Raw genomic sequence first — 23,791 nt, 5'->3', positions numbered from 1 at the left:
TAGATCAGGAAAATCCAGACTGTGGGGCTATAATTAGTGTTTTAATGTTTCCCTGGCCTGGCGTTGCCACCAGCCCCTTATTTCATCTGTGCTATCTTTTTTTTTCCCCCCTAGGGAATGGGGCTAGTGATTGCTCAGGCTTTATCTGAGTACAACAGGTAAGTCCACCATTACAGGGGAAAGGGTCTCATTTTCATTTGAATTAGTTGAGTAGAAAACAGATTTGCTCCAGTGCTTGGATGAACTTCCCTTAACCTATCCTAGAAGAGTATTCTTAGGTTTAGCTTCTGGCAGATGTATTTGCTGTAGCTCAGCTTGATGGTCTTAGCAGGGGTTGTGTCTAATACCAGGGGGAAAGTAGCCACCAAATTAGTGTCCAGCTTTTCTTTAAGCAATTGGGCACATTCTTTTGAAACCTTTGATATTTTATTGCAGAGCATTTTAACTGGTTTTCCAGCCACAAGCAGGCTCTTCCATTTAGCCCCATGTATCCTACAAATACAATTTTCTGTGTAAAAAAATTTGTGGAGCACCACATTTTGTATACTTAAAAATAAGTAAAAAGAGAAAACATACTGAATTAGCTCTAGTTTAATGGATGTTGCTTTTTCATCAGGAATCAACTGCAGTTTCCCAGAGTCCTTGTCTTTTCTGGGGCTCTCTTCATTGACGCTTGCTTTCCCTCTTGCTCTGGGTGAGGAAGGTGTCTGGTATTCAGTGAATGGAAACCAGAAGTGTTCCTAATCCTGGCAAGGGCCAGACAGTATCTTGCTTGCTCCTCTTCAGACTTTGCTCACACACAATTAGATGTGGAATTTCAAATCTGCCCCATCTCCACAAATAGTTTAGCTCACAGATTTCCCTCCTCTTCCTTCAAAAACAAACAAGGTTTTCACTGTTACAGCCTGAAAGTACTTTCACTGTTACACTTTTCAAGTAATAGTCTGTTTGGGAAATAACTGGATCAGCCATATGTTAGAGCAGTTTCACACGTTTGCAGCTTGCTTTCTGAGTCTCTCCCAGAGTAGCCAGGCATTTTGATACACGCTGCCTCAAGAGCAGATGCATGCCTTTTGGCTTGCAGGGGGAACTGCTATGGCTGGATTGTCACAATGCTTTTGTTTTCTGGACTCATTGAATTCTGTGAGTGCCCTGCCCTGATTACCTAGAATGCCAAGGACAAAGACATACTTAATAAGTAATACTAAAGTTGAATTTAGTTATTTTTGTTCAGGCAGTATAAAGACAAGGAAGAAGAACACCAGAGTGGTTTTTTCTCTGCTTTAACAAATATGGTAAGTCCGACTTGTTTTTTCTGTCCTGCTAGGAATTTAAGAGGTCTGTAGGGGTAGACAAATTTGGACTCAGAAGTTCAAATGTTTGAGATGATGGCATGATGAGGGGAGAGTGTCTCAGAGCAGATTTTTTTGAGAGCTCTATCTCTTTTATTGATTTCCAAACCCAAGTAAGGTAGGAAAGGGAGAGCTCTGATTGCCCTGGGACTGATATTTTCAAATTAATTAATTCAGTTTTTTAAAGGCTAAAAAAGCATACGTATTAAGTCAGACTTTTGCCTCCTGAAGAGCTAGCTGTGTTTGAGAACTGACCCTGCAGAATATTGAATAGGAGAGTTTAGATCTGAGTGTAGCCCTGAGTGCTCTTTTGCTGTCTGCTGTGGCCACTTGATTCCTCAGAGCTGGTCCTGGAGTCAAGGGATTGATGGAAAAGATTTGAGCTACTCCTCTAAAGATTTAATGGACTGAGAGGTCCCTAATTTAGGAAAGTTTGGTCCATTTTGTAAGACTTCTGAACAAGGTTTCTCAGCCTTGACACCATAGGCATTTTGGGCCAGATAACCTGGAACTAGTTTTTTTTTTTTTTTTTTAAAGATTTTATTTATTTATTTGTCAGAGAGATACACAGAGAGAGAAGGAACACAAGCAGGGGCAGTGGGAGAAAGAGAAGTAGGCTTCCTACTGAGCAGGCAGCCCAATTCGGGGCTCGATTCCAGGACCCTGAGATCAGACCTGAGCCGAAGGCAGACACTTAATGACTGAGCCCTCCGGGTGCCCCCTAGGACTAATTTTTAAGAGATAAATCTGGTAGGTCTTAGAATCTAGGCAGATTCAGAAAGTCTTTTTCCTTGGACATTACTATTCAAATATTGACCTGTAGGGTAAGATAGTTTTTGAGTTCTTTGCAAAAAACAGTCATCCCTCTACCCCCGAAATGGGCCCTTATTCTCCCCAAAGCCTATGTCTTCTTCCCTCCTTTCTCAGAGCTTTCTCTGAGAAAAGGATCTGCTCAGCTTTTTAACTTTGAAGCATAAATGAGTAAAGACTGTCAGAGGTTAGAGCAGTATGAGTGAGTGCTATGTTGGTATTTGGTTAAATGAATTAGATCAACTGCTCCAGGGATTGTTGCCTTTTAGCAAAGGAAGAAGAAGTTTTGTACGAAACAAAGGAAGTTCCAGCTGCGTAGTTTGGGAACATCAGTGAGCAGATGGAAAGGTATTTTCAGAGGGGTAGCCATCTTTCTCAGTGCCTCTTATGTTACACACGTTGGAGGCAACCTACTCTATTTACTTATTTGGCTCCCCTGCCTGTGACACAAACTAAAGATTTTGTGATCTGAAAGCTGGACAGTGGGTCTCACATAGACATTTCTGGTCTGAAACTCAAGCTGAAGACGGCACTATGTTGGGTATGAAATCAGTGTGCTTTCTGTGGTACTCTGCATGAGTTTCTGACTTCAAGTAAGCAGCTTTCAAGAAAGATGCCAAGTGATGAGGAGGTCTGTGTTAACACTTACTTGATGTCAGTAGTTAACTAAATTTTCACATTGAAAAGGAGAGCTGGATAAAGGTCTTGATTGTTCTTTTTGTAGAAGATTTTATTTATATATTTGTCAGGGGGAGAGAGAGAGAGAGAGAGAGCACGTGAGTGCACAAGCAAGGGGAGCGGCAGGCAGAGTTCGGAGAATCAGGCTCTCTGCTGAGCAAGAAGCCCGATGTGAGACTTGATCCCAAGACCCTGGGATCATGACCTGAGCCCAAGGCAGACACTTAAGGACTAAGCCAACCAGGCATCCCCTGATTGTTCTTTTTTAAGGCCCTTTAAGGAAAGATAGTTTAGCGGCGTTCTCATTATTTCATTTTATTACTTGTGAATCTTTGAAGATCTTGAAATAGGGCTGGTTTTGGTCTGTATGACTGGTGGGCCAGAGTTCCATGTTCCCTCAGTCTGCACACCACTTATTTTTTCACTGATCAAAGGCTTCATAAGCACAGATCTCTTCTCCCATTTCTGTGCTATAAGCATGCAATTCCTCTTTTCTTCCACAGGTGGGCAGCATGTTCATAGCAGATGCCCACGAGAAAATCTCAGTACAGTAAGTGCCTCACATTCTTGTGCAGTGACTTGAACTTCAGTGTGGGCTCTCTGGCTGGATGTGAATCTGAAACGTTACCTCTTGCTAATCTTTTACAGATTCAGACTTTCATGGTGATTTATCCAGTGTTTCTTGGGTTTTAAACAAGAATGGACCCATAGAAACCACTACTTTGGTCATGTCTGTGGAGCCCTAAGAAGCTGATAAATGGTTCCTAGCTGTCTCTGGAATGAAATGAAAGAGGCCGGGTGTCTGAGCCAGTGAAGGACTTAACTGGATTGGGGTGGAAAAGTGAGAGGGAAAATAGGGAATGAAGTAGATAACAAATAATCCTAAGGAATTAAATAAAGTTAAGGCCCTGACTCCTTGCCTGTATAGCCCTTATATAAACCCTAAGATGAAATAAAGGGAACATTAGAAATGCAAAGGGATTGGTAATGAGGATCTGGGGTGAAATTGTATCTTGCTGATCATACTGTTTTAACTCTTCCATTGTAAGAGCCTCTCCAATTTGTTCTCTCTCTCTCTCTTTTTTTTTCTTTAGAACCAATGAGGCCATCCTTCTGGCACTTTATGAAGCTGTTCATTTAAATCGTAATTTCATCACAGTGTTAGCTCAGGTTGGTTATATTAAAAACTCCATTGCTTCTCCCTGAATTTCATACAGATTCACTTCACTGAAAAGCCTATCTGGCTGTGCCTATTTAAACCTTGCTTTGTATTGGTAGGCGATAGTAACAGATGTACATCAATTGTCTTTGCTTCAGGCTGTCCCCAAATATGTATGTTTCCATTTGGTGCTGAAGTGGGTCTGATAAAATGCAAAGTATTGGGTTTGACCAGTCTTCTAATTCTTTTGACCAGTTTCCTGATTTTGTTAACCGAGATGAGTGGAGATTACTTCATTTTGAGTGGAGATTACTTCTTTTTGTTCACTGGCAATCCCTTGGTATTATCTGCCCATATTTCAGGCTTTCTGCTTCTAAACCACTGTGGAATTAAAACTAGAGATAAAATAGGCCAAGTCACTTGTCTTATTATTTCACTAATTTCCAGAGAAGAAAAGTAAAAAAATATCTTGTCTACCATAAGGCTAGCTGTTAACAACAACAACAACAACTAAATGGTCTACAAATGTTGAAAGCGGGAAGTCCTAGAATACTGAGTGCTGGGTCACTTAATGCAGCTTAGGATATCCTCAGTAGCTGGTAGAGAAGGGGACTAACATGGGCTGAGAACTCAAGTGCTGTCCATGAAGGATGTCTTTAAAAATTGATAAAATGTTTTTATCCTAAAGTCAGAGTGTTTAAAATATGTATGTAGGTGTCTTTAAAAAGAACATTTGCTTTTGCCTTTTTCTCAAAGGGCAGATGTATATGAAATCACTGAGTTTTAACAAAAAAAAAAAAATGAGGTCATGCTTAAAAAGTAATGTTCTGGCTTGGGGTCTGCCTAGGAAGACACTTATTATATATCAAGAGAACATGAGAGATTTTATCCACTATTCCCATTATGTTTGTCTGCTCTCTGGATTCTGTAGCTGATTTTAAAGGAGGATGAGGGAGGCGGAACACTGCAAAAAGCTGTTGAGGAAGAGAAGGGAGTCGCCATCACCAGCTTAATTCTTTTTTTTTTTTTTTTTAAGATTTCATTTATTTGTCAGAGAGAGAGAGAGCGGGCACACAAACAGTCAGAATGGCAGGGAGAGGCAGAGAGAGAAGCAGGCTCCCCGCTGAGCAAGGAGCAGGATGTGGGACTCGATCCTAGGACCCTGGGATCAAGATCTGAGCTGAAGGCAGCGGCTTAACCCAGTGAGCGACTCAGACACCCCACCCAGCTTAATTCTTAAGAGCTCATGTGACAGAGATGGCTAAGGAAGGTCAGGAACAGAGGAGTTGTCTGTTTTGGTCCCAGTGGATGTCTCCCCGGTGTCTCTGCTTCCACCCTGCATACTCTTGTTAGTTGAGGAAAAGGGAGGCTGCTGTCTGCATAGCTCTTTTTTATAGCACTTTATCTACTTGCCTTGTCTGTACTTACTAGTCAACTCTGTGGTCATCAGAACAGTCTATAGATACGTTTTAGGTTGATGAGAGTCTGATGAGAGCAGTCCTTGCCCAGGTTCAGATAGGACTCAGATACCTTTTTTTTTTTTTTTTTTGCTGGAATAATCTCATGTATTTGTTTACCTCAGTTTTTTTGCAGGGTTCTGCAGAAAAAATTATGTAATGGAAACTTACTTGCTTAAAGAAAACTAGCTCACAGAGCTTCTTATTAGAGTTTAGTAAGCATCAACAGGAATCAGGTTCTCAGGGGAGCTCAGTGTAAAAGCAGTCCCTCCTAAGTGAGCATTCCATCTAATTATGAGGCCAGGAATACGAAAGGATATTATGGAGAGGATACTCAGAACTGGGTTATGTCTTTTCTTTCTTGCTTCTGTTTCTTTCAGAGTCATCCAGAAATGGGCTTGGTGACAACCCCTGTCAGTCCTGCTCCTACAACCCCAGCCACACCACTTGGGACCACGCCGCCCTCCTCTGATGGTAAGCCCACCACCTCTTGTTTCCTTGACTAATACGATCTTGAATCTTTCAGGGTAAGCATAGCTGTGTTGAACAAAGAACGCAGTTGTTAATTCTTCCAGCTAAGAAATTGTTCTGAGGTTCTGTCTTTTAGGACTTATAAAGCTCTAAAGGAAGCTTTGGAAAAGAAAGTCAAGTGTTTTTCTTTGTGTAAGAAGCTACATAACTCTAACTTGTCCTCAGGGAATGGTTGTAGAATCATGCAGTGCTAGATCTGAAAGGGACCTATGAGGTCAGTAATGCCTATCCTGCCAAACTCTTAGGATACTTGTGAGGCTCTGATGAGGTATTTTATGACTATCTCTCTGAAATGAATATAAGATAGTAATATTATCTCATGTTACCATTGGCCAAATGAGGGAATTGAGGCCAGAAAAATAAGTGGATCACCTCATGTTATTGAGAATTGAGACTAAGAACCAGGACATGGGTCAGGACAAGGACCATGTCTGTTTTGTTCACTGCTGTCTGTCCGGTGTAGTCCTAGTGTAGTCACTGCTTAATAAAGACTTGTTGAGTACCTGGATGAGAAAGTGAACCCAGGATTTTACTCACTGGTATGTATCTGCCAGCCCTTCCAGTGGGAAAACAATAAGCTTTGAGTGTATTATAATTGAGAATTCGGTGGGTATTTAAGACTTCTCCCCCTAAAACAACCCACCCACCCACACAGAATTTCTGTTTTATAAATTTTATGGCTGGAACTTAAGAACAAGGTAACAGGAAATAAATTATGCATTTTCCCCAATGAAGTTTGTCATCTAAGTGTGTTTGATAGAGTATATTAACCTAAAAATAATCTTTGTTAATACTCAGTGTTTTGCCTAAAATATTTACTGAATTTTGAGTAAAGAAACAGGAAATTTAACTTCAGTTCTTTCTCTGTGCCTCTTTGTGGTCTGTGAAATGACTTTGTTTGGTCTGCTTTTTCTCCTTCAAATTTTCGTCTAGCACATGCGGCGGTGGCAGTTGAAAGTGGTGAAAGTGGCGCTGGTACAGAAACGTGTTAGGGAGGTGCCATTGATATTCAAGTCTATGGTAGCAAATTGGATCTGTTTAGAACTGAAAGCCAAATTCCAAAATATCTTAATGAGAAGGAGCAAGTAGTAAGGACTGCCTACTTGTCTCTGCTTTTTCAGGTCACTGAAAAATCCAATAGAAATACTGTTGTTTCTCTTTAAGGATGAAGCCTGCCTGGTTACCATGGATATCAAAAGCCGTATATATATATAAAAATATCTATCTATCTATCTATCTATCTATCTGAGTCCCATGCGATGTTGGGGTTTGGATGCTTCAGAGAACTGCCTTTCAAACTGTTCATTGTGAACACTTTCACCCACACACTTGATTATGCAATGGCAGGATTTGTTCTTACTTACCTACAACCAGTTAGCTTTTATTTTTTCTAGTGGGAAGATGGAGTCAGCCCACTTTCAAATGACTGTCTCCCTTAACAGAGGCTGCTGGGAAGAATTATGAAGCCAAAGATCAAGGAATAACTCTTCTTTAGGAACGAGATTTTAATTTGTGAGGGATTTTATTCTATTTCTTCTGTTTTGTTCTTTTTCCTCTCCTGATTCCTTTCCTTTTTGTAGGGATGCTAAGCATGATAACCTTGTTTCAGGTTTTGTTTTCATTTATGTATAGTGGTGCTCAGTGGCCCAGTTATATTTAAAGGTATGTCCCTGGAGCCATTATTTTTAAAAGTCAGCAGTTTAGATGTAACATTTGTTCTCAGCTCAGACTTGACATTTGACAACTCAGCCTTGGCATGAGAGGACTTTCTGGTAAACTAAAAATACATATACTTCTATATTTCTACATATTACATAAGACATTTTTCCAGTTACTGCTGTGTGTGAGTGGGGAAAAAAGTTCCACTCACCAGTTAGATGCCTCTTTGTATGGGACAAAGGAAGGATTATGGGCCCTGAGGTTCAAAATAGGCTGGAGTTTTGAGTGGAAAGTTTCAGGTCATTAACCCATAGTATGAATTAAGACCTTTTAGTATTTCAACATAAAAATATATTTGTCTTTTATTAGTTTTGGGGGGCTGAACTGTGGGAAAAGAGCCAAGGATTGGGCATGCTAATTTCTTCTTATAAGGCTTTTGTTGTGCTTGTTGTGTGTTATGGAACCATTATATGCAAATGTTTCCCATTGTTAATAAATGTTCTCAGCATACATCGTAATAACTCCAGAGGGATCCATTGCGATTATGAATACATATTATGAATAATATCCCAAACTCAACTGAGTCTTCTGTGGGTGAAAATACAGTAGAAAGCTATAGATTCTCTAGCCTGTCTGAGCCAGCATGAGTCTCCTTTTGCTTCTATATTATGTCTTAGTGTAAAAACAGTTAACAAGATGTGTAAGTCTAATTTAAAGTCTTAGAAGCTTGAAAAATCTACGTTAAGACTATTCTGGGGGCTCCTGGCTGGCTGTTGGTAGAGCATGGGACTCGTGATATCAGGGTCGTGAGTTCAAGCCCCATTTGGGTGTAGAGGAAAAAAGAAAAAGGAAGAAAAAAGCCTGTTCTGTGTGGGTCCCAGCCCTGGTTTGGTCCCTCATTGTTCATTAAGATTATGGCTTAGAGGGGCACCTGGGTGGCTCAGTGGGTTAAAGCCTATGCCTTCAGCTCAGGTCATGATCTCAGGGTCCTGGGATCGAGCCCCACATCAGGCTCTCTACTCAGCAGGGAGCCTGCTTCCTCCTCTCTCTCTGCCTGCCTTTCTGCCTACTTGTGATCTCTGTCTGTCAAATAAATAAATAAAAATCTTAAAAAAAAAAAAAAAGATTGTGGCTCAGAGAGTGGGGACAAGGGGTAGTTTCTTTTAGAAATAACAAGCAGCTGGGTAAATACAACTGTTTCTAGGCTGTCCCAGTCAGTAATGCCCACCTGTTTTTAGCCTGGTATTCTTTTTCAGGTTCCCTTTTAGGGGGAAAGGGATTAAGGAGTAGAATTTGAATATAGTTCTGCTGTAACTTTTTCCCATTCCATCTTGGGTATTTCTAGCCTCAAGGCTTTTTGTCAGAACTGAGCAAGATTTCTCCTTATTAGGAATGAATTGTCATTTATTTTAAGCAGGAGACTCATCAAAGCAAGGCTCATTTATATTCAATACAGATCTTTCCCTTAGGTACAAGTCAGAGTGCCTTCAGAAGGGCCCTGAACACTTTTGGGTTACTTGAGAATAGAAGTGGAATCAAAAGACCCTTCTTAGGATGTGGGGAGAAAAGCACTGTTCCTGAAGACTGGTCCTTTTAGATTATGAGAAGGGTACTAGCTTTACTCTTGGGAGTAGGAAGGGCTCTAGAGGTCTAGGAACAGTAGCTAAGGGTTTTATTATAAGCACTTAGTCCTCCCTCTTTTGTGGAAAAAGTTTATTTAGTGATTTCCTTGCCTGCTTGCAAATTGGCTATGTAGGTAGAAGTGTTAGATGCAATATGTTGTAGGCTAAGTGCATTTCATCTGTTCTATTCCAGTTATAAGTTCTGTGGAACTCCCACTGGATGCAGATGTACAGACCAGTAATCTACTGATAACGTTCTTGAAGTATAGCTCGATTGTCATGCAGGACACCAAAGGTAAGGCATGCTATTTTGGGGGCTCAGGAAGCAGGGGGTGTGGCCGCAACGATTTAGCTAGAATTAAGGAGCAGCATGAAGCTTTGAAGCTTTGACAGGATAAAGCACTGGGGCCTCCTGTATAGGGTGATGGTCCTGATTACTGGAAAACAGTAATTTCTCACTGCCAGATGGCAATTAGGTGGTGTTGGGAAAACCTGGAGCTAGAGGGGGAGTATTTCAAAAATAGAACAGGAAAAAAAAATTGGTCTCTACAAAAACTAGCAAGTCATTTTAGCAGATTTTGGTAAGTAGATGCAAACTCTTTTGTGTGGGAAGTGGGGGGATTAGCACACTTCAGGGAATTCCCTTTTGAGGACAAGCACTGGAAGCATCAGCTTGTGGTGAGAATTCATGGACTGTTGTATCAAGTACAGTAGGAAGAGGTGAGATTAAGAGGGACAGTGTTCCTTAACACTTAAAATAGAAGTGTCAGTACCCATCCAGAGATGCAGAGTGGAAGCAGAAGAGGACTGGCTGTTGGAAAAGTTTGAGTTTATTGTCTCTAGTTTCCTGCTATTCATCTGTTTATGATCTTTCTGTGATCTTTTAATTGATGGTAGGGAAGGGGAATATTTGGGCTAGGTGTGAGAAGGGATTGGAAGGAAACCCAGCAGATTCTATCCAGTATATAATTCAGTCCATTGGGAGCTACAGAGATGGTGAACGTCTGAGACTTGGCAAGTGAGATCTGACAGATGAGGATGGCAAGACTTTTGTGTATCTCTGTTTCTTGAGGCCATTGCTTCTCCTTTATGGGGGTGGGTAACCTCTTTCTTTCTCTAGAAATGTCACAGCAACCACAGAAGAGAGAGACTGCGTAGATGTGACCCTGCAAATGAATTTGTAGCTTTGCTTGCTCTAACACAGTGAATTGAGGCCCTTAGAACTTACTTTTAGCTTTAATGATCATATAAAGCTGTTTGTCCTGGTCACTCTGTCATAAGTAAAATGGAAGGCAAAACTGAGGGCAGATTAATTATAGTATGAGTGGTCTCAGCCTGTCTTTCTAAACTCAGGCTCAGCCAGGTCTTTGCCAGCAGGCAGCCTAAATATGGCAATGGGCAAGGTTAGGTACTATGAAGAATTAATTTCAAAAATGGCTCCTGTGAGACTGAGGGAGAGGGGAGGGGGGAAAATGGCTCCTGGGTGGCTACGTTGGCTCAGCTATCTTGCTATTAAACCCCTGACCTTCTGCATGCCCTGACTAACAGGATTTCATTATGATTTTAGGAACAATAGAAGTAACTTTTTCTTGGCTCTGCTCTGTCCCCACACCCTAGATTTTAGCTGTTTCTTTTTAATTATATATTTATTGTTTGATACCTATGAAAAGATACTTCTAATATATAGGAATATTAAATTATAAAGTTTTTAGTAAATATAATAAATAGCATGAGTTATAAAGTATAATAATAAAACGAACATGTGAGTGGTAGACTCAACTGAACAAATATTAATGATGTTGAAGCTACCTGTGTGTTCCCTTCCCAATAGTTCTTGTCTTCTCTAGTCTGCAGAATTTTATCATTCCCTTGATTCAGCTCTGCCCTCAAAGCCTTTTTTTTCCTGAGGTTCTTCTGACTTGGGTGTTGTCACCTTGGAGGAGTATCTGCTCAACCTTTAAAATAGACATAGACAAAAATATTAAAAAAATATATGTATACCTATATATAAATTTTAAAGTTGATTCACCAAAATATTTTTTTTTTAAAGATTTTATTTATTTATTTGACAGAGAGAAATCACAAGTAGGCAGAGAGGCAGGCAGAGAGAGAGGAGGAAGCAGACTCCCTGCTGAGCAGAAAGCCCGATGTGGGGCTCGAACCCAGGACCTGGGATCATGACCTGAGCCGAAGGCAGCAGCTTAACCCACTGAGCCACCCAGGTGCCCCTGATTCACCAAAATCTTAACAGGACATATGGATGGGATGATTAAACTTAGTTTTTATTGTCCTTTTTTTTTGTGCTTCTTTGAATATAAAAAAGTTAGTAATGAAATATGCCTTATTTTTGTATTCAGAAACTTTTTTTTTTTAAAGTGGAGAGATAGCTGCGGGCTTTTTTTTTTTTTACAGGAGTTGCTCATCAGCTTTTGGGGAAGGGGAGAATAGTGCCAGAGAAACTCTTTGGCTAGAGGTAGGTAGAAGAGTCTCATGAATCTAGTTTTGCACAGGCAGGGGCATTTCTTTGCTGGGTGCCTAGGAGTGCTGATGTAAGCTCTAGGGAATGTCAAGGAAGTATTATAATCATTACTGTGTATACACTGTGTGTCTGTGAGGGGAGGTGAAAAATATTTCTGGCCTACAACCCCCATTATGCCTTCTAATTGTCAGGTTTTAGTTGATTTTATCTTTGAGGAAGTAGCAGGTTAATGTCAGGGTGAGTTCTATTAGCTCCTTTCTGTAGCACTGTAATCTGTTAATAGATCTTCTCTCAAAATGGACTTCAAGCCAGGTCCTGTCAAAGCTAATTGAAGCATGATAACCATTTGTCCATTTTGGATATGCTGGTATGACCCTCTTCTCGCCTCCATTTCACCCCTTACCCACAAAGATCCTGGGAAGTAAATAAGCTTTGATGTGGTAATTGGCAGTGATGGAGTAGCTCTTTCTTGGTCATTTGTGTGGGCTTAAAGCCCTGCCACTGAGGTTGCCTTCTTTTTTATTAACTAGAATGTGAGTTCTGGGAGACCAGGGACCTTTCTTCAGTTCAGTGCTATATCTGTAATGCCTAGCATAGTGCCTGCCATGTAGTAGGTATTAAGTAAATATTTGCCAAGAAGGAAAGAAATATGATGAAACGTTTACAGCTTTCCCAGTCATACGTAGTATGCACAGCACAAGTAAAAGGCAGGGGCTGGACCCTGGTTTTCAGTTAGTTTGTTTCTGATTCCACTGCCAGTTTGATAAGAACAGTTATAAAACCTTTCTAGGTTTTGTGGGATGTGACTGTAGATGGTGGTGCTTGAAGTTGGTAGATGGGAAGGTGTGGGGAAGGGAAGAGACCTGACTATTCAGAAGCAAAGGATTGATATGGAAGCAAAGGGCGTGGCCCTGATTTGGGCCATGACAGTAGGAACCATAATAATTAGATTCTCAGGAAGGTGATTAGCTATCCATTTTTCTAAAACATCTTCTGGGGATTCTTTTGCCTAGTAGAATAGCAAGAATTCCTCTTGATTTTTCATTCAGGAATTTTGTGTGGAGGGGGAAAGTAGAAATGATCTTTGTGGTGACACACATCTTTATTCTCTATAGAAACTTGGTTTGGATGATATAGAGAGAAGGGTTTGTTTATTTTTTCTTTACAGATGAGCACCGGCTTCACAGTGGCAAACTCTGTCTGATTATACTTACGTGTATTGCAGAGGTAGGTGTCAGGTGTCACTCTCGTCCTCTGATATTAGCTAATCTCTTACAAAGTGCTATCTTTTTTCTTCCTGTCTCCTGTTCCTGACTTTAAGGATCCTAAAGGTCGGGAAAGAAAATCTTTCCTCTTTGTATCATCTGTCTCCTCCCACTAGAATGTAAGGTCTGATAGCAAGGTCCTTCACCAGTGTATTCTCAGTGTCTAGCACATAGTAGAGCCTCAGTTAGTATTTAGTGGTTGAATTAGTAATGAACTGTGTTACAATAACTGCTATAATTTTGAACTGGAAGACATGAGCTCTTAAGAGTTTTAAATAAGAGATTTAGGGGCATCTGGGTGGCTCAGTGGGTTAAAGCCTCTGCCTTCAGCTCAGGTCATGATCTCAGGGTCCTGGGATGGAGCCCCGCATCTGGCTCTCTGCTCAGCAGGGAGCCTGCTTCCTCTCCTCTCTCTGCCTGCCTCTCTGCCTACTTGTGATCTCTGTCTGTCAAATAAATAAAATCTTTAAAAAAAGATAGATAAATATGAGATTTAAGCCTCTGTAGAAGAAATAATACTGCTCTTTGAAGCTGCTCATGTTGGGTCTTTGGCATTTAGCAAAATGAAAAAAGGAGCTCAAGTATCCTGTGGGGGGTGGTGGACAGAAAAATGAAAGAGGGAGATTAGAAACCGAGTAAAGTTGGGCTGATTGCAGTTTGGTGAAGAAGAAGAGCCCGAGAGTAAACATAAAAGGTGCTTTATAAGGCCTTAAACTCACCCTGAGTCTTGGTGGCAGCACAAGTGTAAAAAGAAAACCTCAGGGACCAAATGGCGTCACTTAGGCAGATCCCTAGTTATGGGCAGAACTTGAGTCAATTTAGAGCTAAATTTTCTCTTTACCTACCCCCTTTATTATCCCTTATTTTGATCTTTTCTCTCTCAAGAAAAATAGTAAAGGTGGTCCACATGGAGTAAATATCTTGCTCATTCTTTCCCTTTTTGTGTTCTCTGTGAAAAGATGACCTACTTTTCACAGGTTATGGGTAGTTGGTTACAGAAGAGCTGCTTATTAGCAGTGGACCTGGTATAATTGCTTTTCAGAAATCTTTCTAAGAAAATCTTTAAAGGAGTTGTTTTCCACAAATTGTAACAGTTCTAGTAATTGGAGTCTGTAGGCATGTCAGATCTTCAGAAAAGGTGTTGGGAAAGGGCCAAGGGTTGCTCATTACCAATTGGTGGGTGAGAGGTTTTTGATTTCCCATCAGTCTTCAGCAAAGCCAGAGATAGACGGGGTCTTGCCTCCTGCCATGCTGCCTGTGTAGCAGTTTTCTCCTGCTGTGCCAAGCCCATTCCCGGCAGAGTGCAGACCTTTCTTCTTAATCGTGGATCCTCATGTGGAGTCTGCACATGTATCCTGCAGCCCCGATGAAAACCTCAAGCTGTCACAAACAGAACAGGCTCCTTGGGCAGATGGCAAGGAAGAGAGAATAGGAAAACAGATTCCTCTCAGCATTTGCCTCAAGTCCAGTGCCTTAATTTTTTATTGTTTGTAATTTGCCGAGAGATTTTTGACCAGTTAGAGACACACTGGGAAATTACGCCCAATTAAAAGCTCATGGTTTAAGTAGGGTTTGACATTAAGACTCTTGGCTTATCCCATTAGCTCTCTTAACAGGTCCTTGAGAGTAGTTCTTTTTCTTTTCTTTCCTTTTCTTTCCTTTTTAAAGATTTTATTTTACTTGAGAGAGAGAGTGAGAGAGAGCAAGCACGACTGAGTAGGGAGCCCGATGCAGGACTCGATCCTGGGACTTAAGGATCATGACCTGAGCTGAGGGCAGATGCCTAACCGACTGAGCCACCCAGGCGCCCCTTGAAAGTAGTTCTTGATGTCCAAGGATTTGTAGCAAGTGTGATAGATGATAAACTGAGTTTCCCAAGTATAGCTCTCATTCCTTACTTTTTCTCCATATTTCTATTTTTTTAGGATCAGTATGCAAATGCATTTTTGCATGACGACAATATGAATTTTCGAGTAAACTTACACAGAATGGTAGGTGTGACTTTTGTTTCTTGTTTTTTCTTAGAGGAAATTTTTGGTATGTTGGCAGGATTGGGGAGGATGAGATTGATCCTACTTAGAACAAATGTGGGTGGAATGTTGTACTAAAGGGCTTTTGCTTAACTGCTGTTCAGCAGGCCCAAGCCTGTTGTTGGGATTTTTTTTTCGTGTCATGGAGCTCTTTCTTACTCAAGAGAGAATGGAAAGATCCACAACCATGTCCCCATGGCAATAATATTAGAATGTATCAGTAATGTAGATTTCAACAAGGAGATGGGCCTAAGCCTTTTGTTTTCAAAATGTAGTACGATCTTTGATTAGTTAAGACCAGATGCTGTTTTATTTCAGAAGTGGGGGAAATAGAATATGCAGGTATCAGGGAGTTACTTCAAACTTGGAGGTATGTTCAGAAATACACTTTGAGGTTTATATTGAAACTTACTTTTGTTTTTTGCAATGGGCTACTGTTGCTGCCTCTACACAGTTACCTTCTGCTCTTTTTATTATTTTATCAAAGAAAAATGCCAGTATACCTCTTGTTAGTAATGTCACTTGTACAGATAAAATCAAAATAAAAACAACAGCTTTCCCATTGTAGTATGCTCCATTGCCCTTTGGGGCTGTTGTCTTGCTGTGAATTGTGTTTTTGTCACAGGCCTGCATTGATAACTGAGAAGCATTTACAAGTCCTCCCTGCCCCACCCCACCCCCATGACTAGAAAAAGAAAGAAAAGGTAGCATCTCTGTAGTAGTGATTTTATTTGCATGAAAAACGTGATGATGAGCCATTGGATGTCAGTTCAGGTGTCTACTAATTTCATTTCTTTTTTGTGTGAAGCCTATGAGACACAGGAAGAAGGCAGCGGACAAGAACCTTCCCTGCCGTCCCTTAGTATGTGCAGTACTGGGTGAGTCTCATCAGAATTGGCACTTTTCTGAGCCAGTGACAGATTTTCATGATTAAGAAGAGGGGTAGGTCCTGGTTGCTGTGCTTCTCCCTCAGAGAAGGTACTAGTTACGTTTCTTCTCTGGTCTAAGAAACCATATTTATTGTTACCAACTCCAACAAATAGAATGCTCAGTTAAAGGGTTCTGTTGTTTAAAGAAAAAGACCTTTCCAGGGAGACAAATGGCTAAGTCTAAGCCTGATACATGATTTAAATTTGTAAAATGTCTTATTCCTGATCAAAATTTTAAATTCTTCGGTTCCCTTCTTGGTCCAGATTGATGTGTCAGCTGGCTAGGAGGCTTGAAGCTCACAGATCAGACATACAAAACTTCCTCTTGAGTAAATTAAGCTGAGATGAGCCTGACAGAGCTGACAGTAGGGGATTCTATCTTATGTGATTTTGTCTGCCCACAATTTTGCGTTTTCCTTAGGGGAATGATCTGAACTCTTAATCCCATTTCACTTGGATATTCAGCCCTGGTTCCTAGAGCTACTTGATTTTAGAAACAGTAATTAAGACTATACAATAAGCCTCTATTGACCCAAAGCCCCACAGACCATTCAATCAATATCTGTCAGGCTGGGCGTGATTGTGAGATGAGATAGGCTCACATAACTTCAGAGCTTAACATGGAATGTTACATGGATGTGATCCATAATTTCTTCTCCATTTTCCTCATCACTCAGTTCTCAGAATATGATTTCCCTTTGGAATTTTGCATTAGTGCCATGGTATAAATTATCTGTGCAATGAAATCTCTTGTGCACCTGCATTTATTGGTAGGTCAAGGTATCCTTCTGGAAGTAGGAGAGTGAGCTAATTTTCTTGTTACTTTACAAGTGGCAGGTGGTGAAAAGTGTTGCAACAAGTACCTTATATAAAATAAATTTACAGTGCACGTGAATAAAGATGTGGTTAGTGGTTGTCATTCAGCATGAATGCAAGGTATACTGAGGTTTTTTCCAAGTGAAAGGCATGAAATGCATTTCATTCTGATTGATTTAATTGTTCTCCTTTCCCTCTTAGACCTGATGGTAGAGTTTATTGTAACACACATGATGAAGGAGTTTCCTATGGATCTGTATGTGTAAGTACCATGGTTCACTTAATGTGTGCAAATCTATTTTACAGAATTGAGTGATAGGAAATTTATAGTCACAAAATTCTGTATACACTTCAGGAAAAACTCATTTGTGTATGGAGAAGTGTCAGGGAGTATTTTATGGCCCAGATTTATACATCTTTACAGAAGGGAGGAGAATGTACAAACCACAGTTTGGATTCTGCACATATCTTCATTATCACTTTAGGCACACTACATGAAGAACAGGGCTGATGCACTGAAGCAGTGATCATGGGTGGCTATTGTAATCCAAAGGTATGGAATACCAGCTAGCCACTTAGTCATCCCTGGGCTTTGGCGTTAAAGTAGTCAGCAGTAGTTAGAAGGTGGGGAAAGACCAGAGAAATAGAGCTTTTGGTCTCTTGTTATCCTACATAGTCCAGCAGCCTAGTCAGAACTATTCTAGCAAGGCAACTTATATGTATAGTGACCTGGCTGGGAGATTCCTGCCTCCTGAGGAGATCAGATTGTTTATCGACAGACAGAGATCACAAGTAGGCAGAGAGAGAGGAGGAAGCAGCCCCCCCCCCCCAATCACTGAGCAGAGAGCCCGATGCGGGGCTTGATCCCAAGACCCTGGGATCATGACCCAAGCTGAAGGCAGAGGCTTTAACCCACTGAGCGAGCCATCCAGGCACCCCCAAAATCATCATATTTTAATAAAGTTTGAGTCCTCAGGCTTTCTCTCTCCTTTACTGTTTCTGCATTCGTCTTACATCTAATGCCCAAGAACAGCTGTGCCACAATGGTGTGATCCCATATATATATATTTTTTCCTTAAAAAGCATCTGAATTGAGTCTGACAACAGAATTGCAACTTCATTTTTTTTTTCAGCAAGAGAGCAGTTTGGTGAATAGCAGTGTCTGTGCCTCATTCTAGAGACAGACCTGGGATCTAGGGAGGTATAAACAATTTTTACTCTGAATAGAGTAGACTTCCAACTTTGATCTTAGTTTCCTAGGTATAAATAATGATACAAATTTTACTTTTAGGTAAGTAGGTTGCAGTTTGGATTTTTTTCTTATCTTTTTCTTTTTTTGAGATTTTATTAGAGGGAGAGCAAGCATGAGTGGTGGGGAAGAGCAGAGGGAGAGGGAGAAGAAAGCTCCCCGCTGAGCAGGGAGTCTGATGTGAGGCTTGATCCCAGGACCGCAGGATCATGACCTAAGCTAAAGGCAGACACTTAACGGACTGAGCCACCCAGGTGCTCCACAGTTTTCATTTTTCTGTTTGCATTTTTTTTTTAAAGATTTTATTTATTTATTTGACAGAGAGAGATCACAAGCAGGCAGAGAGGCAGGCAGAGAGACAGGAGGAAGCAGGCTCCCTGCTGAGCAGAGAGCCCGATGCGGGACTCGATCCCAAGACTCCGAGATCATGACCTGAGCCGAAGGCAGCGGCTTAACCCACTGAGCCACCCAGGCGCCCTCTGTTTGCATTTTCTTTTGGTGTTTAGAAGTAAGCCTGATTCTTTTTTTTTTTTTTTTTTTTTTTTTTTTTTATTTGACAGACAGAGATCACAAGCAGGCAGAGAGGCAGGCAGAGAGAGAGGAGGAAGCAGGCTCCTTGCTGAGCAGAGAGCCCGATGCGGGGCTCGATCCCGGGACCCTGAGATCATGACCTGAGCTGAAGGCAGCGGCTTAACCCACTGAGCCACCCAGGCGCCCCTGATTCTTTATTTTAATTCAAACACCATGAAAGCTGCCTTTTTTTTTTTTTAAATGAAACTGATTAGATAAGTTTTCAGTTTGTTTAACGTGTGTCTCTGAACCTCAGCACTTAGGGATCAGATTTGTTTTACTACAGACTTTATATGTAGCTTGGTTATCTTATGTTCTTGCTTTAGGATATGCTATTTACCTTTAGTGTAGTATTACAGTCTCAGTTTTCTCATTTTCTGAGTAAGGAAACTTAGACTCTGTTGGCTGAGTGCTTGGCCCAGGTTTATTCTGTTAGTGAGCACCATTGCCTAGACCTGAATTCAGCTTTTCTTACTATAAATCCTGTGGTTGCCATCCCATCTTCACTGTTATTGGTTATCTATTGCTGTGTACAAATGACCTCAGACTGAGTGGTGTAAAACAGGTATTTATTATCTCACAATATCTGTGGTTGAGGAATCCAGCAGCAGTGTAGCTGGGTAGTTTTGGAATAGGGTTTCTTACAAGGCTGTAGTCAGTGTTAGCTGGCGGGGGTGGGGGGATGGGCGGTGAGGGGCTGGGGGCTCGGTTGAGTGTCCAACTCGTGTTTTCTGCTCAGGTAATGATCTCATGGGTTGTGAGATCAAGCCCCATATTGGGCTCTGTGCTTACTTCAGAGTCTGTTTGGGACTTTTTCCCTCTTCCTCTCCCTTTCCCTCCCCCTCGCGTGCGTGCTCTCTCTCTCTCTCTCTCAAATACATAAATAAATCTTTTAAAAAAAAGTGTTAGCTGGGCCTGTAGGCATCTGAGGCTCTACTGGGCTGGAGAATTTGCTTCCAAGCTTACTTACATAGTTGTTGGCAAACCTCAGTTCCTTGCCATGTGGACCTTTTCATAGGGCTGCTCACCACAGCTGGCCTCCTCCTACACAAGTAATCCAAGAGAGAAAGAGAGTGAGAGTCCAGGATGGAAGCTGTAGGGTCTTTTATAACCTAATCTCAAATGACATACCATTTCTGCTGGTCATGTAGACCAACCCTGATACAGTTGTTGGTCTATATTGGTCTATCCTTATGTAAGGATGTAAATGCCAGAAGGTGGGGACCACTGGGGGCCATCTTGCAGGCTAACTACCACAGTGGCACACCAAGTTATGTTGCATTACTACGATTCAGACTCCCTAGATCGGAGAGACTCAGGTCTCTCTCACCCCAGAGGCTGTACCCTTAACTGCTGCTGTGATAAGTGACAAAAACATTTGCACAGGGTGACTAATGCTAACTGGGGCATCAGAGAAGATAACAGAGAAGGTTGCATTTGACCTGAGTCATGAAGAAACAGTGGGAGTTTTCTATGTGGAAGAGAGGAGGAGGGACACACAAGCAGGGGACTGGCATGTTCAAAAGCTTGGAGGTTTGAAAGTGTGGCATGTTTGGAAGGTAGAAAGGAATTCAGGATGATTAGAGTAGAGGGTGCATGGAGGAAGCATAGGAGAGTAGAAAAATGGTTGCCTGAGATTAAGTGGCTGATGGGGACGGTTGAAGGTGGGATGACATGATAAGATTGTGTGTTCAGCACATAGAGTTAGAGGTATGTGCCTGTGTACCCAGACCCTCACATCACAGCCAGTGAACCTGATCTACATAAATATTTTAACTCCCTCCTCCCCCCCAGTTTCTGCCTCTTTTGGTATTACGTTGCTTTCTCAGTTGCTTTTTCCACCTGCTCCCTAATTGAATGTCCTGAGGTTAGGGAAGATGGAGAAGATAATGAGGCATCAAACTGACAGAGGCTGGGCGGAAGACTCCACCGTCAGGCTGAATACACTTTCTTCATTACTACCCATGCGCATATATTCAGATCTCCCCACCCCCTCCTCCAACCCTCTTCCCAGTTTTTGGCATTTGGAGCATCAAGTCCTTTTTAGGTGAACTTCTCTGCTCCCAGCTGGGCATCAGGCCAGGTTGCTGCTCTCACTTCTCATTATGTACTGCTTTTCAGCAGCATACCACAGAATGAAAAATTGAAAGCAAAATGAATTTCTACCATTTCAGATAAGTTTATAATCCTCCTGCTGAAATATGAAGAAATAGGGAGTGTGGAAAGACTTAATACTCAAAACCAGAATCTGGGTTAGAAATGAAAAATTTCACATCTGTGTATGAATGCTGTAGGTAAAGTAATAATGGGGAAAGATGCGTATACCAAAAAGAGAGAGAGAGAGAAAAGAAAAGTCTTGCTCGGAGCAGTAAGAGGTGGGGAAGCTTTAACCAATGAATTTCATTCTTCACTGTATTCCTTGGTTCTTGCTGCCGCCCCCACTGCTGCCACAGGATTTAGGAGTGAGGAGAAATCGTCTCGGGGAGAGTAAACTTTCCTTTAAGCTACTCTTAACACAGAAATCTTGGACTCTTTCTCAGTAAGATATTCTCTCACCTGGGAGTAGGCACCGGAAGAAAGTAGAAACTTTAATGGACCACACAAGAAGACTTCCGGTTAGGGGCGCCTGGGTGGCTCAGTTAAGTGCCTGCCTTTGGCTCAGGTCATGATCCCAGGGTCCTGGGATCGAGCCCCACATTGGGCCCCTGCGGGAAGTCTGCCTCTGCCTCTTCCCACCGCCCCTGATTTGTGCTCTCTCTCAAATAAAAATAAAAATCTTCAAAGAAGACTTTGGGTTAAAGCAGAACTGTCTCATGTTGAAATAGGAAACCAATACGTGCATAAAAAACACCCCAAAGAAGCAATAAATTTGGAGTAATTCAGCTGGTCTACATTTTAACATTGTAGCAGTTGTTAAAATTTTCATTTTGCTTGGTAAATAGTGTAAGTTCTTTTTTTTTTTTTTTTTTTAAGATTTTATTTATTTATTTGACAGACAGAGATCACAAGTAGGCAGAGGCAGGCAGAGAGAGAGGAAGGGAAGCAGGCTCCCTGCTGAGCAGAGAGCCCGATTCGGGGCTCGATCCCAGGACCTGGGACCATGACCTGAGCAGAAGGCAGAGGCTTTAACCCACTGAGCCACCCAGGCGCCCCAAAAGTGTAAGTTCTTGAGACTACCAGGCCGGTTATGTCACCGGTTGGGTGGCTGCAGAGGTGGGAACAGAGCTTAGGAACACTGTCAGAGTGAATATGGGTGGTCTTTGAACCAGAGATTGGTAGCAGCTGGGTGGGAGCGTAAGTAGTGTCTCCTTGCTGCTCCACAGGGGCTCCGTGTTGGGATGGCATCATCAGTAGAGGCAGGGTACAGGCAGTCCAGATCCAGGCCAGGTGAGAAATGCTGGTATGTGGAATGTGTTGTGCACAGGTGGTCACGTTTGGGCAGCATCCCACCATCTTTGCTGGCTGCAGCAAGCCTGTTAGCACCAGGTACCTAATGACTACCAGCTTAATGGGGAAATTGATAGAGGAGTTTGTATATTCCTAAATTAAATCATGGCTTGAACCAGGGCATCTTGTAGCTAGCGACAGTTGCATCAGACAGGAGATCACACCATAATGTCTAAAAATCAGCAATAGATTTGGAAACTATTGGGGTGATTTATACTATAATTTATGTCACTTGATAAGCAGTTTTGATATAATTTATTTCATTAAGAGAGTAAAAGAGAATTATTTAAAAAATTTTTTTAAACTTTCTAAAGAATTTTATTTATTTGACAGAGAGAGATCACAAGTAGGCAGAGAGACAGGCAGAGGGAGAGAGGTGGAAGCATGCTCCCTGCTGAGCAGAGAGCCTAACGCGGGGCTCGATCCCAGGACCCTGAAATCATGACACGAGCTGAAGACAGAGGCTTCTCCTTGAGCTACCCAAGCACCCTTGTAGTGTTATTATTTTGTTTGGACTTCTTTTTTTTGCCCTCCTCTTTCCCTCTTTTCTAGGAAGCCTAAGAAGAAATTAGCTGCCTTTACTTTCACTTGATTCCCGAGCTGTCAGATTGATTCTCTATAGGTTGCTACCTACATTATCTGCTGAAGTTAGTAGGATCTTAGGTTACTCTTTGTCTCAGAATAAAACCATAGAACCTGGGCATAGATTCCCAGCTCCAGAAGTATTCTTTATTTGAAGCTGCCCTTTAGCTGAATTACATTTGGGCAAATAGGTAGAAGAGCCACTTTGTGCTGTGCTCTTTTGCCTTACTTCTTTTGTCTCTTCTGTTTTCTCGGCCTCATTCTTTCATATCAAAATGGTTTCAAGAGTGCTTGGGTAGCTCAGTCATTGGGCCTCTGCCTTCAGCTTGGGTTGTGATCGTAGGGTCCTGGGATTGAGCCCTGTGTTCGGCTCCCGCTTAGTGGGAAGCCTGCTTCTCTCTCTCCCACTCCTCCTACTTGTGTTCCCTCTCTCACTGTCTGTCTCTCTGTCAAATAAATAAACAAAATCTTAAACAACAATAACAATAACAACAACAAACCAGTTTCAAGAGGAAAAGCCTCTTTCATTTGCCTAAAACTGGCAGGTTATCTGGGTCTACTTTCTAGGAATTTGACAACTTAGTTCTAATAAGACTTAAGGGCTAGATGTTTATTTTACTTAATTTTTTTGGAAAAATTTTAAAAGTTATTTATTTAAGCAATTTCCACACACAACATGGGGTTTGAACTTATAACCCCGGATCACGAAATACATGGTTTTCCAGCTGAGCCAGCCAGGCACCCTAAGTGTTAGACATTTAGTTGGTAAACAGCCAATATTTGTTGAATGAATGAATGAATGAATGAACACAGAAGTCTGACAATTTCTTCTGAATCTTTTGTTTTGTGTGATGAGCCTGGATTTTCAGAGGGATAGAGTCTAAGCCTTGGGCTTCTTTTTCTTCTTTCCTACTCCCCAGCCTACTTTCTGTCTCTATATACTTGTCTATTCTTGACATTTTGTGTAAGGGAGATCATATGCCATGTGACTTTTTGTGACAATGTTTTCAAGTTTCGTCTGTGTTGTGGCATGTATTAGTACTTCATTCCTTTCCGTGGCTGATTACTATTCCATTGTGTGGATGGGTGATGTCATTTTATTTACCCATTCATCAGTTGATAGACATTTGGGTTGTTTTTATCTTTGGCTATTGTG

General features: G+C 41.5%; 1 protein-coding gene across 4 annotated transcripts in view; it reads left to right on the top strand.

The window, feature by feature from the left end:
• Positions 1-23,791, top strand: part of ARMH3 (armadillo like helical domain containing 3) — a 187,025-nt gene that overhangs the window by 32,496 nt on the left and 130,738 nt on the right. For all 4 annotated transcript variants that reach the window (XM_047701913.1, XM_047701912.1, XM_047701914.1 and 1 more), the window contains exons 10-19: positions 115-158; positions 1,235-1,295; positions 3,344-3,390; positions 3,935-4,010; positions 5,837-5,930; positions 9,462-9,563; positions 12,916-12,974; positions 14,938-15,003; positions 15,851-15,920; positions 16,989-17,049. In XM_047701913.1, coding sequence (XP_047557869.1) covers positions 115-158; positions 1,235-1,295; positions 3,344-3,390; positions 3,935-4,010; positions 5,837-5,930; positions 9,462-9,563; positions 12,916-12,974; positions 14,938-15,003; positions 15,851-15,920; positions 16,989-17,049 — 680 coding nt within the window. The remainder of the gene's footprint in view (positions 1-114; positions 159-1,234; positions 1,296-3,343; positions 3,391-3,934; positions 4,011-5,836; positions 5,931-9,461; positions 9,564-12,915; positions 12,975-14,937; positions 15,004-15,850; positions 15,921-16,988; positions 17,050-23,791) is intronic.

This window comes from Lutra lutra, chromosome 14 (assembly GCF_902655055.1).
Source record: "Lutra lutra chromosome 14, mLutLut1.2, whole genome shotgun sequence".
In the NCBI taxonomy this organism is placed as follows: Eukaryota; Metazoa; Chordata; class Mammalia; order Carnivora; family Mustelidae; genus Lutra; species Lutra lutra.
Note: the sequence above shows the minus strand (reverse complement) of the source record. Positions and strands in the feature narration are given on the sequence as shown.